The sequence below is a fragment of the Bidens hawaiensis genome, unplaced genomic scaffold (assembly GCF_021521415.1).
Source record: "Bidens hawaiensis isolate Kalapana, Puna unplaced genomic scaffold, B.hawaiensis_p1.1 tig00034611_1, whole genome shotgun sequence".
Lineage (NCBI taxonomy): Eukaryota > Viridiplantae > Streptophyta > Magnoliopsida > Asterales > Asteraceae > Bidens > Bidens hawaiensis.
In genome coordinates this window covers 109,143-129,421 of record NW_027495983.1, presented here as the reverse complement: position 1 = coordinate 129,421, position 20,279 = coordinate 109,143, and the positions used below count along the sequence as shown (strand labels likewise).

At 39.8% G+C, this 20,279-nt stretch overlaps 2 protein-coding genes across 5 annotated transcripts; both read right to left on the bottom strand.

Moving 5' to 3' along the window:
* Positions 1-7,891: 7,891 nt before the first annotated feature.
* Positions 7,892-15,514, bottom strand: LOC143586330 (uncharacterized). Its single transcript, XM_077067898.1, has 2 exons — positions 14,195-15,514; positions 7,892-10,197 (listed from the first exon to the last, which is right to left on the bottom strand). Exons 1-2 carry the CDS (start codon positions 15,390-15,392, stop codon positions 8,291-8,293), a joined length of 3,105 nt encoding a protein of 1,034 aa, XP_076924013.1. The 5' UTR covers positions 15,393-15,514; the 3' UTR covers positions 7,892-8,290.
* A 1,810-nt stretch (positions 15,515-17,324) lies between these two features.
* Positions 17,325-20,081, bottom strand: LOC143586325 (uncharacterized). 4 transcript variants are annotated; one of them, XM_077067890.1, is made up of 4 exons: positions 19,641-20,081; positions 19,468-19,565; positions 18,540-18,703; positions 17,325-18,451 (listed from the first exon to the last, which is right to left on the bottom strand). In XM_077067890.1, exons 1-4 carry the CDS (start codon positions 20,072-20,074, stop codon positions 17,408-17,410), a joined length of 1,740 nt encoding a protein of 579 aa, XP_076924005.1. In that variant the 5' UTR covers positions 20,075-20,081; the 3' UTR covers positions 17,325-17,407. The 4 variants fall into 4 exon arrangements, with proteins under 4 accessions (XP_076924005.1, XP_076924007.1, XP_076924004.1 ...); XM_077067892.1 differs by having other exon boundaries at positions 18,540-18,716; positions 19,641-19,774; XM_077067889.1 differs by having other exon boundaries at positions 19,468-20,081.
* Positions 20,082-20,279: the final 198 nt, after the last annotated feature.

The window sequence follows — 20,279 nt, the reverse complement described above, 5'->3', positions numbered from 1 at the left end:
GGACGCCACTTACCAAAAGCGTCACTGACATATTTGCTACTGAAGAGCTCCCATGGCCAAAGCCTCCAGAAATCCGACATCGTCACGATGCTGATCGGAGCAAGTACTGTGACTATCACAGAACAAAAGGCCACAACACTGAAGAATGCATAGACGTAAAAGACATGGTCGAAACATTCGTCAGAGATGGGACGCTCGCGCACCTCGTGGCGAAATAAAAGCTAAGCAGGCAGGCAGGTGCGTGTGGAACCACGGCTGGGGTAAACACGAATAAAAAATCAGCTTCAATAGAGACTACATGCTGCGTAAAGAACGAGATCCCGAAACAGGTGCGTGTCGGCTCGATGGCGCTCCCATCCCAACAACATGGAAGGGAGCTCATTTACACAGTTTGCATGTAAATCAATTCCAATTTGTAAAGAAAAGGCCAAGAGCCACTTCTAATGGAAATGATTCTCTCTAGAACATCGAAGCTGATGATTTTACATTTATACTTTTCTGGACACTAATATGCCGGTTTTCACCGCATAATTACGTGAAATCATTGCATGGGAAGGCGGTCCTACCCGCACGAACCCAATAACGTAACAAACCTTCACGCAGGTCAGTTGAAGGGGAAAAAGTTCAGCACCCAAAAATGAAAGTGCCGGTCTATCCGCATGAATCAATAAGGAAACTGAATAACCTGTCAACAACCGCGCGTCGAACGGTTAAAACTATCCAACACTGGTGACGACATTCACATTACGTGAAGTCGTTGCGTGGGAAGGCGGTCTTACCCGCACGAAACCAATAACGTGGCAAACCTTCACGCAGGTGAGTTGAAAGAGTTCATCCCATTAAATGAAAGTGCCGGTCTATCCGCATGAATCATGAAAGGAAAATGAACACTAACCTATCGACAACCGCGCGTCGAACGGTTCAAAACAAAATTCTTAAAAAGATGAGAAAAACCTACACGCAGGTCAGATAAAGGTAAAGTTCTGCCATCCTACTAAGTGCAAGTGACGGTTCTACCCGCACAATCACGAAAGAGGAAGCAAAACTTCACCTATTATCAACCACGTTCAAAGGTTAACTTATCCTCAAAAGATGAGAAAAACCTACACGCAGGTCAGATAAGGGTAAAGTTCTGCCATCCTACTAAGTGCAAGTGACGGTTCTACCCGCACAATCACGAAGGAGGAAGCGAAACTTTAACCCACTATCAACCACGTTCAAAGGTTCTTATTCTGAACACTTGGAAAATTGCTAATTTAAACTAAGTATGCAAGTCATAAGTTTATAAAGCAAGGAACCCAAAGAAGGAAATAACAGTCTTATACGCAAAAAGATTAATATTTCAATGATGTATTACAACAGTGGCCGGGTAACTACCCGCCTAAAAGAAATCTATACAAAGCTAAGTCTATCCTAGCGGTGGGAAGAGATCTTCAGGATCAGGCTTCAGGGCCACCTCCGCTTGGACCAGCACCGTCTGAGCGTGGCTGCCCAAGGAAAGCCTTAAGGATGTTTAGCCCATCATCAGCAGCAGCAGCCTCATTCACCTTCTCCACCACTGGATGCGGGAAGGCAGCGTACTGGTTCACAGCTTGGTCATAAGCAGCTTCAGTATTAACATTGAATAAAGGGAAGTTGGAGGGCGGAAAGCCTCTCTCAGCAAACCCTAGACCAACCAGGAAGCCAGTCTTCTCCCCATCCTCATGAGAAGCGTTGAGGGCTGCGCTCATCGCATCGTCATAAGAGGTCTCTGAAAGGACCCGACGCGCAACCTACAAATGAATACAAGTTAGAACATTTTTTAATTACGAGCGGAAAGCGTAAAGAAAAAGATAAAGATACCTGAGGCAACGCTTCTCGAAGCAGCCATTGGAGGGTAGCTTGACTTTCTTTGTAAGCACGTTCGGCTCCGTTTTTATCAAGGTTGGCAAGTTGAACTTCCTTGGCGGCAGCCTCTTCGACGCTTTTGAGTTTCCTTTCAGTACGGTCAAGCACCCCCCTCTGGTCAAGGATCTCCTGCAGCTTCTTGGCATCTTCCATTGCCAAGGCGTCATGAGCATGCTGAAGAGCCTTTAATTTGCATTTAAGCTGCTCATTCTCTTCGCGAAGCGGCTCAACAACAGCTTCAGCCTTGGTAGCCCTCTCAGTTGAGTTTCGCGCAGTCTCCTTGGCCAGCCGAAGCTGTTCATTCACAGCTTGGGCAGCCTTGGAGCGGGCCTCGAGTCGCGCCTGGACTTCAACCTCGAGGGCCTTGAATGCCTTCTCCTTCTCGGCTGCGGCAGCGGCCAACTGCCGGTTCTCCTCCCGAAGAGCCCGCGCTTCAGATACATCTTTGGCGCGAGCTGCTTTTAACTTGTCGTTTTCACGACAAAGCAGCTCGACGCGGGGCTGCGTCCGGGCCTGGAGAACCCGAAGCTCATTGGTTAGCCTACCCTCTTGGTAGCTAGCCATGGCTTCCCCCAACGCACCATGAGGAGCAGCGTGGCGAGCCCAGTCCACGCACTCCACAGGGGTACGAAGGGTTGTTCCTCGGCGTATGTTCCATCTTGGAACATACACTTCATTGGAATCCGACACTGCAAAAGAAACAAAGGCAGTTAGGAAAAGATGATAAAAATATATAAGGGAAAAAGAACCCTACGTACCTGTAGGGTCAATAACAGGCCGATAGCCGCCAAACCCATCACCTGAACCTAAAGGAAATCCATCCAACAGGTCAGGCAGACGGGAAGGTGGCATAGATCGGCGGGAAGCTTGGCGCATACCTGATGGTCCGGCCGTCGGTGCCGGTGGCGCAGGTATAGTGGCAGCCGCTGTGGTAGCCATGTTTGGCGCCACCTCCTGAGTAACAGTAACCGCCGGCTCCGTGAAAGATGCTGTAAAAATTGCACTCACGGCCGGCGGAGACACCTTCTCAGCTGGAACAGCCTCAGGAAGGCTGGAACCAGCGGAAGCAGGCGTAGACGCCTGGGTCGACGCCTCGGGAAGGCTGACCGAGCCTACCGTCATTGGCGGGGGAATACTTGCTCCAACTCCACCCTGGAATGCGTCAACATCCACACCTGCACAAGCAAAAGTGTTAGAAAAATTTATTTGAAACAACAAATCTAGACAAGAATTATGGGGGTACTCACGGGGTTTCTTGAGCTTGAACGCACGGACGAGCGGGGGCGAACCCGATGGAGCCGGCCTCTTGACACCGGTAACCGTCGTCGTCGCTGCCTCCCCGGAGGTAACACCTGCAGCCTCCGGAGCGGTGGTCTCCTCACCACCGGGCTTCCCCGCCACCTCTGCATTATCTGACTCCGAGTCAGATAGGACTACCGGGTCGGCCGTAGAGGCCACCTTCTCCTTGCCCTTCCCGACGGCAGCCTTTTTCTTCCGCACCAGTGGAGGACCTTCTGCGGATTCCTCAGAAGAAGAAATGTCATGAACTCCAGCAGCAGGCACAGCATTGAGAGGTTCAGGGTAGAAGATAGGCTTACCTGGCCGTCGGAGGCTCAGGATCTCTTGGCCTGGCGGGTAAACCTCCACGAACCGACCCGCGGTCTGCTCTAAGATGGGCAACTCGTTCTCGTCCAGAGCACGAGTACCCATCCGCGCGGGACCATCTTCCTCCCGCGGGTTCAGGAGCGACTGAAGATCGTTCCCCTCTGAAATCAACAAGAAAGTTAGTAAAAATCGAAGTCAGCAAAATGAAACAAGACGTACCATAAGGGACAGAGTTCGAACCATATTCAAGGACGATCGGAACCTTATCCGCATTCGCCGCCTTCCACACCCGGCTCATCCCCAACATCACCATCGCCGACTCCGGAAAACGGAAAACCGGGGACTGGACCCGGGAAATCTTCGAGAACCATTCCGCCTCCTCGTAGTTGAGGGCGGGAAGGTTCGGAAGCGCCTGGCCATTCTTGAACTTCATGGCGATGGGGATGGCGCGAGCGGATATGAAGAAGAACTCTCTTCTCCATGAGCGAAGACTCCGCTCGGTGGTACAAATCTTTAAACCCTTGATACGGGTTGTAAGAGTGTACCACCCTTGGATGCACCTCCATGTATAGAAGGTCATCAGGCGATCAACGAGGGGCTCAAGGCCCAGTATCCGGCACACCCACTCAAAGTGCCGGACCTTGGCAATGGCCATGGGGTGCACCTCTGTCAGGTGCACACCGTGCCTCTCTAGGACACGGTACACAAACTTTGTCAACGGAAACCTAAGGTTCCCATAGACAAAGAATGCAGCATAAACCCCGATCTTGCCACTAGGGGCATCGTACACAGTATGGTGGGGTTCAGGAAACTCAGGCTCGAGAGACTCGAGCATGAACTTCCTGATGATATACTGGTACAGATCGACAGGAAGAGAGCACTGGCATTCGCCAGCAGTTTTCTGGTCATCAGCATCATGAGAAGACATGGTGGAAGAAAGACGAAAAGAGATTTCAAGGTAATGCTTTACTGAACAGAAAAATTTGCCGGAAATTACTTGAGAAGAAGAGATGAAAGTGGAAAGTGTGAATTGCAAATAACCCTCTCCCCCTTTATATAGTAATCGCAATTAATGCGGTGAATTTAATGCGGAGGAGAGAGAAATCAAATGTGCAATGAAACTATGACACGTGGCAAAAAGCAAGCTGGCAACAGCTGTTGAAAGGACGTGTGCCAGTAATTTCGCGGCCACGCGCCCGAAAAATCGCTCCCACGCGCCTGAAAAAGCGACTGGAATGACCATGTTCTGTCACGTCACCATAACTTCCTGCACGTCCTGACACAGTCAGAAGAAACCGTCGCACGACGTTTCAGAGGTTTATCTTTTCACCAACTCTTCGATTTTCAAAATTCAAAATTCGAAAGTATTAAAAAAGTAAGCGGGAAAATACCCCTTACCCCTTGGCAAGCAAGTAACCGTAAGACGGATGCGGGTACAGTGTTAAGGCAAAACCCTTCACATACCTAGCACCCGCAGGGAATTGAAGCCAAGAAAACCTTGGCGAACAAGTAACCATAAGACGGATGCGGGTACAGTGTTAAGGCAAAACCCTTCACATACCTAGCACCCGCAGGGAATTGAAGCCAAGAAAACCTTGGCGAACAAGTAACCATAAGACGGATGCGGGTACAGTGTTAAGGCAAAACCCTTCACATACCTAGCACCCGCAGGGAATTGAAGCCAAGTACCTCGGCAACCAAGTAACTATAAGACAGGTGCGGGTACAGTGTAAAGGCAAAACCCTTCACATACCTAGCACCCGCAGGGAATTGACGCCAGGAATACCTTGGAAGTAAAGTAACCGTAAGACGAGCGCAGGTACAGTGTTAAGGCAAAACCCTTCACATACCTAGCGCTCCGCTGGGAATTGAAACCAAGAAGGATCTTCTGGGCAATGCTTGCGGGAAAGGAAATAACATCCCCGCATAGCGGGAACGTCGAGAACTACGTTGTTTGAAGCTCCAGGATGGAATTGGTGGTTTTAACATAATTGATCACTATGTTCAAAACTACCAAAACCTCATGGAGAATCCACACAACTGGGACTCAATGCTCCTGACCTGCGAGGAGGTTACAGACCTACCCGCATCATACCCAAAGACCAAGCAGGAAACTCGGGCATTTCTGCAAGTGACAAGGACTTCCCATGGAAAACCTTACAGAACCCTTTTCAAAACCCTTTTTAAGTCCAAAAGTTCACCTCACTTTATTAAACACGCATGAGAAGAACATTGGACTGGGGGGACTTGAAGAGGTAGGTCCCAGCAGAGCCCAGTTGGACCCGCAAGACTCACCTTAAACAGGGACGTCTGCGCAGAGACCAACTGGATCCGCAGGACCAACCACGCTCAGAGAAGTGACGTCCTTACGCGCAGTATGCAAGCTGGTCCCGCAGGAAATGCCTCCCATGGTGAAGGACTCCGCCTGTTCCCGCAGCCTCGGATACAAGCCATGAGGGAAGGCCACCCGCGCAGCATGGCTACACGCACTAGGCACTTAACTCTCCCCAGTGTCACCTGAAGGAATGAGCAAAGGCGGGAGGGGGAAAACTCCCGCCTAAATGAGCCAGTCCGTATGATGGAGGATCTTTTGTGTGATACCTGACGAGGTACAGACAAAAGATCTGACCAAGAATGCGACAGCTCACTGACAGCAGCATGGCAGACAGCACGCCACAGCACTGTGACCAATAGCCGCCGCCTACCCACCAACTCCTGCCATACCACGTGCCTAGCCTGTAGTTGGCAGAAGAGGAAGAGTGCACGACACGCCTGCTCTGTGTCAGCCGCTACCTATCCACCACTCACAGGCAGGGCACGTGCATAGGTTACAGTTGGTAGCGTGTTGGGCCGGCTAAACCCCTTGGAAACCTACCTTCGGCTATAAATACCACAAATGGTATGATCATATCTTATTACATTATCATCATAATATACCTGATATCTGCTCTAGCAATCTCTTAATATACTTTTATATTTAAAGAGCAATCTAGTCTGATTCTCACGCCGGAGGGTGGTCACAAGGAGGAACCCCCCCCTTCTCAGTGACGAGCTCACGGTGTCTGTTTTGCAGGTTATCAGAAGAACCATCTTCCAAGGGTCTAACCCCTCGTGGGAAACATCTCTCCAACCCCCAGGTTACTAGTAACTAGCCCGGGGTCCGGTTAGTGTTTCTTCACTACTTAACGTTGGTTATGTATTAAACGACACTGTAATAAATCCCAACAAAACTGTTTAAATTAGTATCCATGGCGGCGGTGGCTGTCGTGGCGGCGGCGTGGTGCCAGAGGTTAGGGGTTTTGATCGGAATGATTTATGGGTGCGGTGGTTGAATTATTGAAGCGATTGGTGGTGGGATTTGAGAGATTTGAGGGTTTGAGTGATGAAATCTAGGGTTTGAGGTTTGAGGATTTGAGGTTGATGATGATGATGAACATCAAGTATGTTTGAGGTTGATGATGATGAAGATGAGCTGCTGATGATTAGCTAATATATGATGATAATATATTATCACAATATATTTCACGGTGATGGATCAGATGATTGATGATTCATTTTGAAATTTGACTTATATTATTATTATTATATTATTATTATTATTATTATTAGAAGATTACTAAAATACCCTTAATATGTTAGTCTTATTACTAAAATACCAACAGTCAATTGACGGTCAACTAACGGTGAGAGTCAATAAAACAACTATTGACCCAAAAATAGAAGAAAAAGGAAAGGAAACGTTGACCAAAAAGACAACTATTGACCCAAAAATAGTCAAAATAAACCAAAAAGTCACAATTACCCCCAAATTACTCACAAGTTGCTAGCTATCAGTAATGACCAGATTACCCTTAATGACTTCAAACTCCATCTGTATTATGTAGTTTCTGAGTATCTTGTTTGTAATTCCCAATGACCAAATTACCCATATCAAGAATAATAAACTTTTGAGCTTTTAGACCATATATATATATATATATATATGCAATTCAAAACAACAAAGAATTGCATCTATGACATCACAAATCAGCTCAACTTTGACCAAAAAGTCAAAGATATCCAAAAATCATAATTGACTTTAAAAAGTCCAAATTGACTAAAAAAGTCAAACTTGTCTATACATTCAAACTTAGTCAGGTGGTTTTCATATCCTTTAGATTCCACTGTAGTTTGACCAAATTACCCTTAAGAGTCACAACTCTTCAAATTCAATCCTATGGCCATCTCTACTTGAAATGATTTGTAACCAAAGACTTTTTGGTCAAACTCACATTTAGTCAGAGGTTTTCCAATCCAAATACAATCACTAACGGGTCAATTACGTCTTATAAAAGCTGATGGCAAAAGGACAGAAATACACACGGAAACGGGCCCTCTAATCACAAAGCAGGGGGTCTATTGTAATTCCACAGTGGCTATAAATCAATGAAACAGTAAAAATATAGCGATATGTATGCAGAACTCTAGTGGTTGATTGAAGAAGTGAAAAGGATGGCGATCTGGATATGAAGGGTTGACTTTTGAAAAAGTAACTGTGATCAAGCTATGATATCCACATTGTTGCTATCTTACAAAAACTAGCATATAAGGTCATGCCTCATGAAGCATAAAGTAAAACACAAAGATGTTACCGCTAGTATTCATGAAACTACCAAAACATCATTAACCTACAACAAACACAAATATCTAAGCGTTGTGAATTCATTAAATAAAAAATGTCTAATTAGACCAAACAGATAAAGACCAATTCTACAATATGTAAGTTACAATCTTCATTTTAAATCCCACAATTACCATTTCAGTGTCTCTTTAAGGAGCACAAGCTAGGGTCATCCAATAATTCTTTTGGCACAAGCTTACCTAACAACCTAAGCAAGCTTCTACTTAATGAACCAGCTGCAACTCCATCTATTAACAACGATAAGGTTGTAGCATCAAGAGAGTAACCTCTACCATCCATCTCCTGTAAAAGCATCTCCACATCTTCAAAACATTTGTTCCTTAGGTATCCTTGGAGAAGAACACAATAAGTAACATTACTTGGTGGGCAGCCACTCTCTTCCATTCTAAGAAACAAGTCCTTTGCATCCTGCAGTACACCTTCCCGACAAAAACCACTAATCATCACATTATATGTCCTAACATTAGGTTGCAAACCTTTATCAACTATGTCACGAAAAAGATTCCTTGCAATGTGAAATTTCCCACCTTTTCCTGCCCCATCAATGAGGATATTATAAACAACAATATTTTTATTTAGTCTACCGTCGCCCACCAAATGAAACAAAGAGAGCGCATCTTCTAGTAGATTGTTGTTGCAAAGACCCTCTAAAATTATTCCATAAGTGCACTCGTTTGGAATTTGGCCTTGTGCGTGCATCTCATCAAAGAGTTTGTGTGCAGCTACACAACGGCCAACCTGAAACAACCCATGTAACATGGTGTTGTAAGTGACCACATCGGGTTTTAAACCTTGGCCAGTCATTGCACGAAATACCTGCATACCCTTTTCTATATTCTGACTTTTGCAATACCCATTCAATAAACTATTGTAAGTGACAACATTAGGAACGAGACCTCTAAGCGTCATTGAATCAAACATATCCCTTGCTTTGATCATTTCACCTCGCAGACAGTAACCATCAATAAGCGAACTGTATGTCACAATGTCTGGAAGCTTACCTCTCTCAACCATGATGTTTATAACAGCCTCGGCTTCATCAACTTTACCTTCCTTGCAAAACACATCAACTAATGCATTAAAGGTTTGCACATTTGGAGAAATCTTCTCATCCTCCATCTCTTTTAGCAACCTTAAGACTTCATCCCAACGGCCTAACTTACAAAGACCACATATTAAAGAGGTGTAGGTGATGACATCTGGCATAATTCTTTTTTCAAACACCATTTCTTGAAAGAGGTTGAAAGCATCATCTGTCATTTTATCCTTGCAAAGACTATCAATAATGGTGCTATATGTAACAATATCAGGCTTGCAGTTTTTTTGTTCCATTAGCCTGAGCAGAGCAAGAGCTGTAACATTATTACTGGACCCGCAAAGCCCTTTAATCATTGTGTTGTATGTAACCACACTAGGTTCACAAAGCTTTAGTTTAATGAGCTTCTTGAAAAACATTTCTGCTTCAAGTATCTCGTCTTCAATGACGAGTCCGTCTAAGAGCGCATTAAATATGTACACATGGGGAACGATAGCTCGCCTAAAGCAAGATCCTAGGAGTGCGAAACCGTCTTTGGTGCGATGCAACTGACAACAACACTTGATTGCAATGCTCATGGTAATTTTACTAACAGGGACACCAATTGCACACATTTGGCTGAAAAGGTCAAGGGAACATGAAAAATGTTTCATTTTGATAAGAGCAGTTAACAGCTGATTAAACATAACAACCGAGGGCAGCGGGCGTGTGTGTGACATTTCGTCGAACAGGTTCAGTGCATCATTCAAGTTCCTAACTTTATCGAGCTTAGACCGATGGCTGCGGTCACTATTATCCGAGTGAATGGAAGCAGGTTTAATAATAATGTGAGTACCAAATTGTAAACCTAAGAACTTGTAATATGAGAAATGTGTACCTCTGAAAGCATAATCAACAGCAGCAGATTTTGAAAGATTCATCATCATCATCATCATCATCCAGCAGAGAAGAGAAACAGAGCTAATGAATGCTGAATGTGTAATGAATGCTGGTTCAACCAACCAAATACCAACTATGAACAGTGGCGGACCCAGGATTTTTTGACAATGGGGTCCTATTTTTGTCGGTTTTCAAACTTTTCGGGTCGGTTCAAGAGTCGATACGAGAAACATAATAAAAAAACGAAATACATAAAAAAATGGGAAAGAGCAAGGCTCGAACTCGGGTCATTTGTGTGGTATTGGAAGGGGGTTTCCACCAGACTAGAATGGTAATATTGATATGGGGTCCAAGTGTTAATTTATATGGGGTCCTTCAAAAATTTTCTATATCGCTTCTAAATAAATTTTAAAAAACATTGGTGTCCCGGGACCCCGACGGCTACTATCTAGGTCCGCCCCTGACTATGAATGAAATGCAGAAAGCATGTATGAATGTATGTATGTATCATCATCTTATTTGTATTTGTAAAAGAATCTAAGTGGAATCTAGTCTTTTGTCTTATTCTGCATTTTAGGTAATATAAAATAACTTCATTTTTTCATTTTTCTTAATTTAGTATTAGAAAATGATTTTAAGTTAATTTTCTCCATTTAAAAACCTAAAGAGTTGGACCAAATATAAGTGTAGAATTCATCTAAATATTTTCTAACATGAGATTGCTTACATCATTTTGTTTACTTCTATAATCATAATCCGTGTCGTTTTAGTTTATTTAGGTTGTAAGTATTTTGTATTCTATAGGATGTAATGTGATTTGTTTTTATTTGTTGGGGTCAACTTTGTAAGTCTAGTTTTTATATTATATAATGAATGAATCGAACATACCGGAGAATTTCCAGAATTTGAGTAAATCTTCTCTATATCTTAGTTTCTTCTCTCATACGATTCTAAACTTATCAAATCATCACTATCATTTGAACTAATGAATAACTCATGGTTTAAATTTGAATGATGCCAAGATTAAAATCAGAAAGAATTAGTATCTTAGGTTATATATTTAGTCTTCGTTATTTGATCAAATGTAAAACCTTTTGTTCTTTGAAATGCATGTTTTTAATATCAAAAATTAAAAATAAAAGAATTGAAATGCGATAAATAGGTAAACAAAAAATTCACCTCCTTCTCGCCTTATCTTTCAAGACTAGAACCTCCGACACAACCTCAAGTAAAACTTAATAAAGGAAAGACGAAAATGCCCTTCAACTGATGACCGTTCCACGAACTTGATTAAATTGATCAATCATAACATCGGTATTTAATCTTCATTCCCCGAGATGTCCCTATCTTGGATAGCGACGTACCCTATTCTCAAACATCTTTTAAAATAAGTACCCCGCAAGTCATCACCCCCTTCAAATTTACCAATTTAAAAAACTCATTAAATAAAGGCCTTTGAGCGACTTTCACTATGTTTAACCTGTCCCCTTTTAGCAAAATATATTAAATATATTTCAATAAAACACAACCCAAATCGATTCATTATAAAAATGGCCAAAATTGATCCCTCTAATAAACATCAATGCAGCCTATAAAAAAAGAAGCCAAAACAGGAACAATCAACAAACATCAATTAATGTTGACACATTTTCTAAAAGCCTTCATGTGTTCAGGGTTTGGATCAAATACAAATGAAATAAGTAGAATAATTATATATACAAGTAGAGTAATTATATAATTACTCTATGATATAATTACACAATTAACAATTGGTTTGGATCAAATACAAATGAAATAAGTAGAGTAATTATATATACAAGCAGAGTAATTATGTAATTACTTTATGATATAATTACACAATTAACAATTGGTGTTAGATAAACGAGAAGTGAGCTAACACGGATCAAGCAGAGATCAAAATCTGATCTTTTCACTGGTACTTTTGAAAAATTAATTATTGTGTGATACAGGTTTCAAACCTAAGACCTTATGTTTCCAACCAAAGGTACTTACCAACTCCACTCAAGTGGTAATTGTGTTTTATTTATTGACTTAACATATATAAATGCGATTCTTTTCAAGTATAAAACCAAAATTATATTTAATTGTTAACATTTGCATAATTTACAATATCACATTGTCTTCTCATATCTCTTAATTCTTAACCTAAGACCTTAACTGTTAACATTTGCATAATTACAACCATTTAAGATTGTTCGCCGTTTCTCTTTTTATTTTAAAATATAATATATTTTATTTATTTTTCTTTTACAACAAAACCTTAATCTTTGCAAATTAAGTTTCTAAATTTGTGACAATATTTTGTTATAAATATCATTTTCATATACACAATATTTAATATAACAATATTGGTATAAATGTTTTATTTAAATAAATCAAATACCAAGATTTGGTTTTCAACTTAAAATTATAAGCATAACATATCAAAAGCATAATATAAAAAGTCATAAATAAAAGTTATTATATGACATAATTAAATTTACGTATTAAATATAATGATTTTCTATTTTTATTATATTTTATACCCGTGTGGAGCATGAGCTCTAATCTAGTTATCTCACTAAAACACTCTTTAATCTTTTGTTTATTTGAAGATTATTTACTTGCCTACATGTCATGATTACAAATAACTAATGAGATTGAAGTGTGATCAATTAGTAAATAATAAACAAGCAGAAGCTTGAGCTTAAAAAAAGACTCACGAGCCGGGCTCTAGCTCTTATAAATTGAAAAGAGTCTAGTCAACCTGGGGATCGGCTCAAATCCAATATGCGCGTAATATATCGGTTTTAAACACTGTGCAATTGAGTCGAGCTACTCGAGATCGAATTCACAAAAAAAAAACTCAAAAAGAGTCGAGTCTCATCGAGCTCCAGCTTTATATGGGAAGATTGACAAAAAAAATTCGTTAGGTAAGCTTAATGAGCGAACACTAACAGAGGTCGCGTTCGTTCAATAGGGTTCGTGAACGTTCGGTAATGTGTCCGTTTACATCCGTCCGGTTACGTGCATCCGATTAGTGGCAGAATTTCTGTAGATTTGGGTGTAACTCTGGATTTGTGGCAGAATTTCTGTAGATTTGTGATTTTTATTCTCAAATTGGTATGCAATCGTTTACGTTAGGGTCGTTTATGCTTGTCTGACCATTGGTGTCCGTTAGCGTCCAATTATGTCCGATAGTGTTCATTAGTGTTCGTTTGTGTTCGTTTACAATATTAACAAACAGACACGAACGAACATGAACAATCTCAATTCCTTAATGAATGTACACCTACACAAATTTTCGACAAGTAGAGTGTTCGTGAATCGTCTGTTTGTCCGAGAAAAAGCTTAACGGACGAGCACGAACAAGGTCTCATCCGGTTCGGTTCGTTTACAGCCCTACATGAACCAACTAGAGAACATTAGAATTTTAACTTTTTTACTTATATATTAAAAACAATATTAGACAATATTTTTGATCTAAACGAGTTAGTTCGAGTTCTTTTACGAGCTGAGCTCAAGCTCAAATTTAAGCTTGTTAATAATAAGAGTTTAGCAGCGTTGACTTAATAATCGAGCCCAAGCCAAAGATGGGTTGACTGAGTGACTGGCTCTTTAAACAGCCCCAATCAAAATGTAAACATGCACATATACACTTTTAACTAAGTATTGCAGTCTTGAAATTCATAATTAAAATTAGACAAATAGTTTGTTTTAATCAGATTAATTTAACTATAAATAAACTCTTTCTTTTTTTAATTTGGTTGAATAAAAAAAAGATCCAATTTTTCTTTAAATCAGCTTTTGACTTGGCTAGGATAAACCCGATTTTGACTTTAACTTTGACCAGCAATTTCAAGCACTGCATCATGTTTTCAGAAATTCCCAAGTTGCCCTTCATACCAGGACCATTCCAACAGCACACTAACCCACCCTTTTTGTTGACATATCAGTCAACTCTATAATAAATATAGTTTCGGGAATTCCGATTTAAATAACAAATGAGTTTTTAGTTGAGAAATGACAAACCAGTGTATGCATCTGCAGGGGTACCAAATGAGTTTTGACATATTGCTTGAACCAGTTAGTTTCCCAAACTTAACTGGATGTGTAAACAGTAAACACATTATCAATGCTCTCCTTTTTTATAAAGGTATAAAAGAGTTTTAAAAAGTTGTAATTCATCAAAACAATATCATCGAAGAGTTTGCGTGCATCTACACAACGCCCAACAAGGAACAATCCATGTAACAGGGTGCTATAAGTGACCACATCGGGTTTTAATCCTACATCTGTCATTTCCCGAAATATTTTCATAGCCTTTTCTATATTCAAAATTTTGCAATAGCCGTTCAGTAAACTATTGTAAGTAAAAACATCAGGGGAGAGACCTTTAAGAGTCACTGAATCAAAAATTTCCATTGCTCTAACCATGTCACCTCGCAGACAGTAACCATCAATAAGTGAATTGTATGTCACTATGTTTGGAAGCTTACCTCTCTCACCCATGATGTTGAAAATAGCCTCAGCTTCTTCAACTTTGCCTTCCTTGCAAAACGCATCAACTAATGCAGTAAAGGTTTGCACATTTGGAGAAATCTTCTCATCCTCCATCTCTTTTAGCAACCTTAAGACTTCATCCCAACGACCTAACTTAGAAAGACCACATATTAAAGAGGTGTAGGTGATGACATCTGGCATAATTCTTTTTTCAAACACCATTTCTTCAAAAAGGTTGAAAGCATCATCAATCATTTTATCTTTCAAAAGACTATCAATGATGGTGTTATATGTAACAATACCAGGCTTGCAGTTTTCCTGTTCCATTAGCCTGAGCAGAGCAATTGCGGTAACGTTATTACTGAACTTGCAAAGCCCTTTAATCATTGTGTTGTACATAACCGCATCAGGTTCACAAAGTTTTTGTTTGATGAGCTTCTTAAAAAACATTTCTGCTTGAAGAATCCTATCTTCAACGACGAATCCGTCTAAGAGTGCACAGAATATGTACACATTGGGTGCAATAGCCCGCCTGAAGCAAGATCCAAGGAGTGCAAAACCGTCTTTGGTGCGATGCAACTGGCAACAACACCTGATTGCAATGCTGATGGAGTATTCATCAACCGGGACACCAATTGCACACATTTGGTTGAAAAGATCAAGGGAACATGAAAAATGTTTCATTTTGGTAACAGCATTCAACAGTTGAGTAAACTTAACAACTGAGGGTAGCGGGCGTGTTTGAGACATTTCGTCGAACAGGTTGAGGGCATCATTCAAGTTCCTAACTTTATCAATCATAGATCGATTTAAGTAAGCAGTATTGGAGTGAAAGGAAGCTGGATTAATAATGTGATAATAATGAGATAATTGTAAACCTAATAACTGGAAAGATGAGAAATGGGTACCTCTGGATTTGATGAAAGCATTAATAGAACGATTCATCATCATCATCATCATCATCATCATCATCATCATCATCCAATCCAGCAGACAAAACAAAAACAAAGGGAGCTGATGCTGTGTTGATTAATGAATGCTTCAACTAACTATGAAATGATGAATGAATGTTATTATTATTATTATTATTATTATTATTATTATTTCTGAAGAAGAATCAAAGTGGGATCAGTGTGTTGCATTTTAAGTCATACAAAATTACTTCATTTTCTTTTAAATTTATTTTCTTCTCCATTTTAAATAATACGTACCTATAAAGAGTTTATTTATTTTCTTGCTAGTGTTGGTTGTTTTTTTTATGGATTTTGGTTTGATTGGTCGTTCAAAAAAAAATATTGGCTTATCATTCCTGGGTGGAAAGAAACAGGTTAGTCGTAAGTTTTGTTCAATTATTATGTTTATTTACTAGGTTATTAACCCGTGTATGACACTGTGAAAATATATAAATCGACATCTAGATATATATGATTTAAGATGACAAATGTTTTCGTTATATGTTTATTGGTAGGATTGTTGGATATAATTGCAATTCAGATAAGTATGTAAACAAAGTACTTTAAACACATAAAATTACAAAAAAAAAAAAGTGAGACGCAGTATACATTGTTTGGAAATATAAATTAAAACTTTAAAATTTATAAACTACTAAATATTTTCTTATAAACCATACTGGTTGTCTCTCAAATATAGTCTAACTATTGCTAGACATTGACTTTTGTTAATGGTCATTGAAAAACAAATTGAAACTAGAAACTGCATTCTATTCAACTTAAAACCCTCTTCTCTTCAACTTAAATGGAAGTTTCTTAACCGAAGGCGTTAGACCACTACGACTGCTATAAGTACGATAACCAATAATAGTACATGAAATTACTTTGACATAGATAGCACGCCTACCCAAATGAATAACTTGAAGTCTAGATCCATTGCACATGCCATTCTTTTGAACAATTTTCCTTAGTAAATTTATTGGCACACCTACTTTAAGAGCATCCACAATGGTGGATGCGTAAAAAGAAACAAAACACGCTACATCAGCTGCCATATCAGATTTTCACTACATCCACTTTTAAACATCTTTATATTCCATATAATCACCTATTTCTATATTTTATTTCTATAAACTAGCATACTTTTATAGGTATCTTATTTTTAATTTCATATTATTTAAAAATAAAATAAGTTCTAGTAGATACATTTAAAATAAAAGTTTAAAATTACATAAACAATTAATAAAATAACCACACACAAAAAAAGTTATTAATTTTTTTTAATTTTACATAAACAATTTACCGTTAAAAGTAAAAACAAACAAAAAAAGAAGATTTTTTAATTCAAAAAGAAAAATAATTAAAGTCGAGGTTGAAATTGGTTTCAAAATTAAATGAAAATTAATTACATTGGGCTCACTTATCATGTTTGCTTCCATTCACTTTTGTGAATATAATCTAAATTGAACATCACATTCAATGTATTTAGGAAGGAAGTAATTTGAATAGATGGAGGAGCATAAGGTTGAACCGACACAAATGCATTACGCGTGTATGGTTGATCTTTTGGGCCCGCCGGGCTAATGAATGAGGCTGTAGAGATGATTAACGGGTTAGGAATGGAGGCCGATGCGAATGTTTGGGGGTCTTTGCTTGGAGCTTGTAGAATTCATGGGAATATCGAGTTGGGTCAGTGGGCCGCGGACCATATCTTTAAGCTGAAACCAGGCCATTCAAATCTTTGTAACCTGACACCTTTCCTCTCCAACAACACTGTAATAAATCCCAACAAAACTGCTTAAATTAGTATCCATTTCACATTTTACAAATGACAACTCAAAAAAGAACATGTTTGGAGACCAAATACTATGATGGGTGACAAATAACAGCCTTACAGTTGGATTCTCCATCCATAATCCACAAACCTAAACTTTCAAGCTTATTTTGTACCAAACCCGAGCCCGTATCAGAAGACCAATACACTACCTTTGTGTCATTCTTTAACAAGGCCCCATTATCATTACCCGCATCAATTTTAACACTAAACCCTAAACCCTCGTCAAATCTTTGTAACCTGACACCTTTCCTCTCCAACAACTTTCCCGCCATAAACCCAAAACCGCCCCCGCCTACACTCTGTGCAATCTCGTTCACAAATAGATCGTTCCAGGTCCCAGACCCCGAGCTCCTGGCAAACAAGAGTCCAAGTCTCTTCCCGACATAAAAGTCAACGGTGGAATCGAGTTTGACCGAGTCAACAAAAAAGTCAGCTTTGACCGGAACCATGTTGTGATCCAACAACCATGTATCATACTTCATTTCCAACGCTGTTTTAACCACCAACGCCTTCACGATAACCTCCTTTCTTAATTTACTCGATTTGTATTCCTTCAACGTGCCAAATAACGCATCTGCATTAACCACCGCATGCCCACGTCTTGCGAGATCAAGCAAGAAATCAGCACCTGGACCCACAAAAATATAGTTCCAAACATCAAGCCTCTCAAAATGACACAATAAGTTTCGGGTCAACGCCGTTGACTTTTGATCTACACTCACAACCACTAACCCATTCCTTTTCTGGACCGATTTCAAAACGGGTCCGAGTTCATTAACACTAGTCACAATCCTATCAGGAACAACTTCTCTAAAACAGAAATCATACCATTTAAGATTCCTCAACGGCTCTAATTTGAAAAGGTCGCTCTCACGAGAACTCTCCTGAATCAGATTTGAATCGGGCCCCGCAGTTTTCCCATAGTTAACCCCCGTGTCTCTATGCGACACACTAAGCGCTGACTCGTTTAAGAAATGCGTGTAAATGTTAAAATAGCCACGCTCGTGAATAAACTTAATAAACCAAGGCGTCCATATCCTATCTCCCATCTTTTTATACCAACCCGTTGTCACCTATGCATCAATTTATTAAAACAAATATTAAAAAAGTGACAAACTTTATAAATAGTCGAGTGTGTATGCATATCAGGTTACAAATTACCATTCCATTGAGAATCGGTTTCATGCCCTTTGTTTTATGCGTGTCGTACCATAAACGAAACTCCTTCCACGATTTTGGAAACAAAAGCTGACCCCAGGTACCAACCAGCTGATACAAGAAAACCTTCGTGTCTTTGTTTACGTTTATTTTGTTCCCATGTTTACCTGACATCATAAGCTGATTAAACTGATAAGCTACAACAATAAAGAGTTCATACGTTTTCTTCAAGTTCTAAATCACACGTATACATTTACGTTTATAACTTTTCCGGGCTCGGAAAAATCTCAAAAAAAGCTCACTCGAATTGGCTCAGTTTGAAACCGAGCCGAGCCTGAGCTGGGTTGAACTTAATTTGGACTTTCTACATAATATGTTATAATTAGTTTGCATATCTTTTTGTAAGGGTGTGCGTGAAACCAAAAAAAAACAAACTTTCAGTTCCATTTTGGTTTTGCGTGTAACTAAAACCAAAAAAACCGAACCTAACTTATAGATTTTTATATTTTAAGTAATCTATAATAGTTAAATATATAGTATTATAGTTTAGCCAAAATACTTTAGCACAAATGTATAATAATCAATTTTATATATTACCTAAACAAAAAAACTTAAGCAAAGATTCATTACTACTGACCAACTTTAGTTTTTCGGGCAAAAATTTTCAAGCTCAAATGGCAAAAACAAAAAAACCGAAACCTAACCATATATGAAACCAAACGGTTGTCAAAAACTATAAAAAAATCCACATTTCCATTTTTGTTTCGGTTTTAGCCCAAACCGACCCATGCACAACCCTGGTTTACTAAATTTCTTTTTTTAAAATCAGGTTGAGCTCAAGATCAAGATCAAATTTTCAGCCCGGTTTCAAATCCAAGCCCGGGCTCGCCCTAAACTCAGTCAAATACATAACACGTAAAGAACATTGTACCTGGTACAAACCTCGGCCGCTGCAACGACGCACCATACACCGACGGACTATAATTCGACGCATTATAATAATAATACCCAATCAACCCCTTAATATACCTATAAAACAACTGCGACACTTCAATATCATCTTCCACCACAAACACAAACTCATGATCCAACGCGGGCCACCACGCTTCCAACCACTGCGCCTGCAGTCCCACATTCCCAGTCCGGTAATGCACGACCTTCTCCCCAAACCTCCACTCAAACCCATCAACAAAATTGAGTATTTTACGCGTCTCGTTCAGTTTCCTATCCAAATACTCATCATTTTGATCCAAACCCTTGAAGTGATCAATGTATATGTGAATGTTGACCTTGTCGGTATCGTAATGAGCTGTGGAAAGCGATCGCAGGCAGCGGGAGAGCGACGGGAGGCGGTCGAAAGTTAGGAGTTTGATTGTGAGTGAGAATTTGGGATTAGGGTTAGGGTTTTGGAAGTGAGTAGTAATTGGGAGAGATGATGATGATGATGAGAGAGAGTGGTAGAGAGAGAGAATGAAGAGAACCGGGAGAGATAGAAATAGGATGATGAATAAAGGGTAAAATCGTCTTTTTTGTGACATTGATATTGTTATTATTATTATTATTATTATTATTATTATTATTATTATTATTATTATTATTATTATTATTATTATTATCAGATTTGCAGGTTCATCAAGAAACAGAGATGGTTACAGAAAGTTAGAATCTTTCATCAAAACAAGATTGAAAAAATGGTGGGAAAGTGAATTAAGATGATTTAATCAACACCCATATGAACAATTG

Bases quoted from the DNA above. Each gene is read 5' to 3' on its own strand.
- LOC143586325 (XM_077067889.1), bottom strand. From the start codon at position 20,074: ATGTCACAAAAAAGACGATTTTACCCTTTATTCATCATCCTATTTCTA. The intron at 18,704-19,467 runs GTACAATGTTCT...TTATGATGTCAG, and splicing joins GCGGCCGAGGTTTGTACCAG to GTAAACATGGGAACAAAATA. The intron at 18,452-18,539 runs GTAATTTGTAAC...ATTGATGCATAG, and splicing joins AACCGATTCTCAATGGAATG to GTGACAACGGGTTGGTATAA.
- LOC143586330 (XM_077067898.1), bottom strand. From the start codon at position 15,392: ATGATTGATAAAGTTAGGAACTTGAATGATGCCCTCAACCTGTTCGAC. The intron at 10,198-14,194 runs GTTAAGTTTGGG...TGGTTGAACCAG, and splicing joins GTTTACTGTTTACACATCCA to CATTCATTACACATTCAGCA.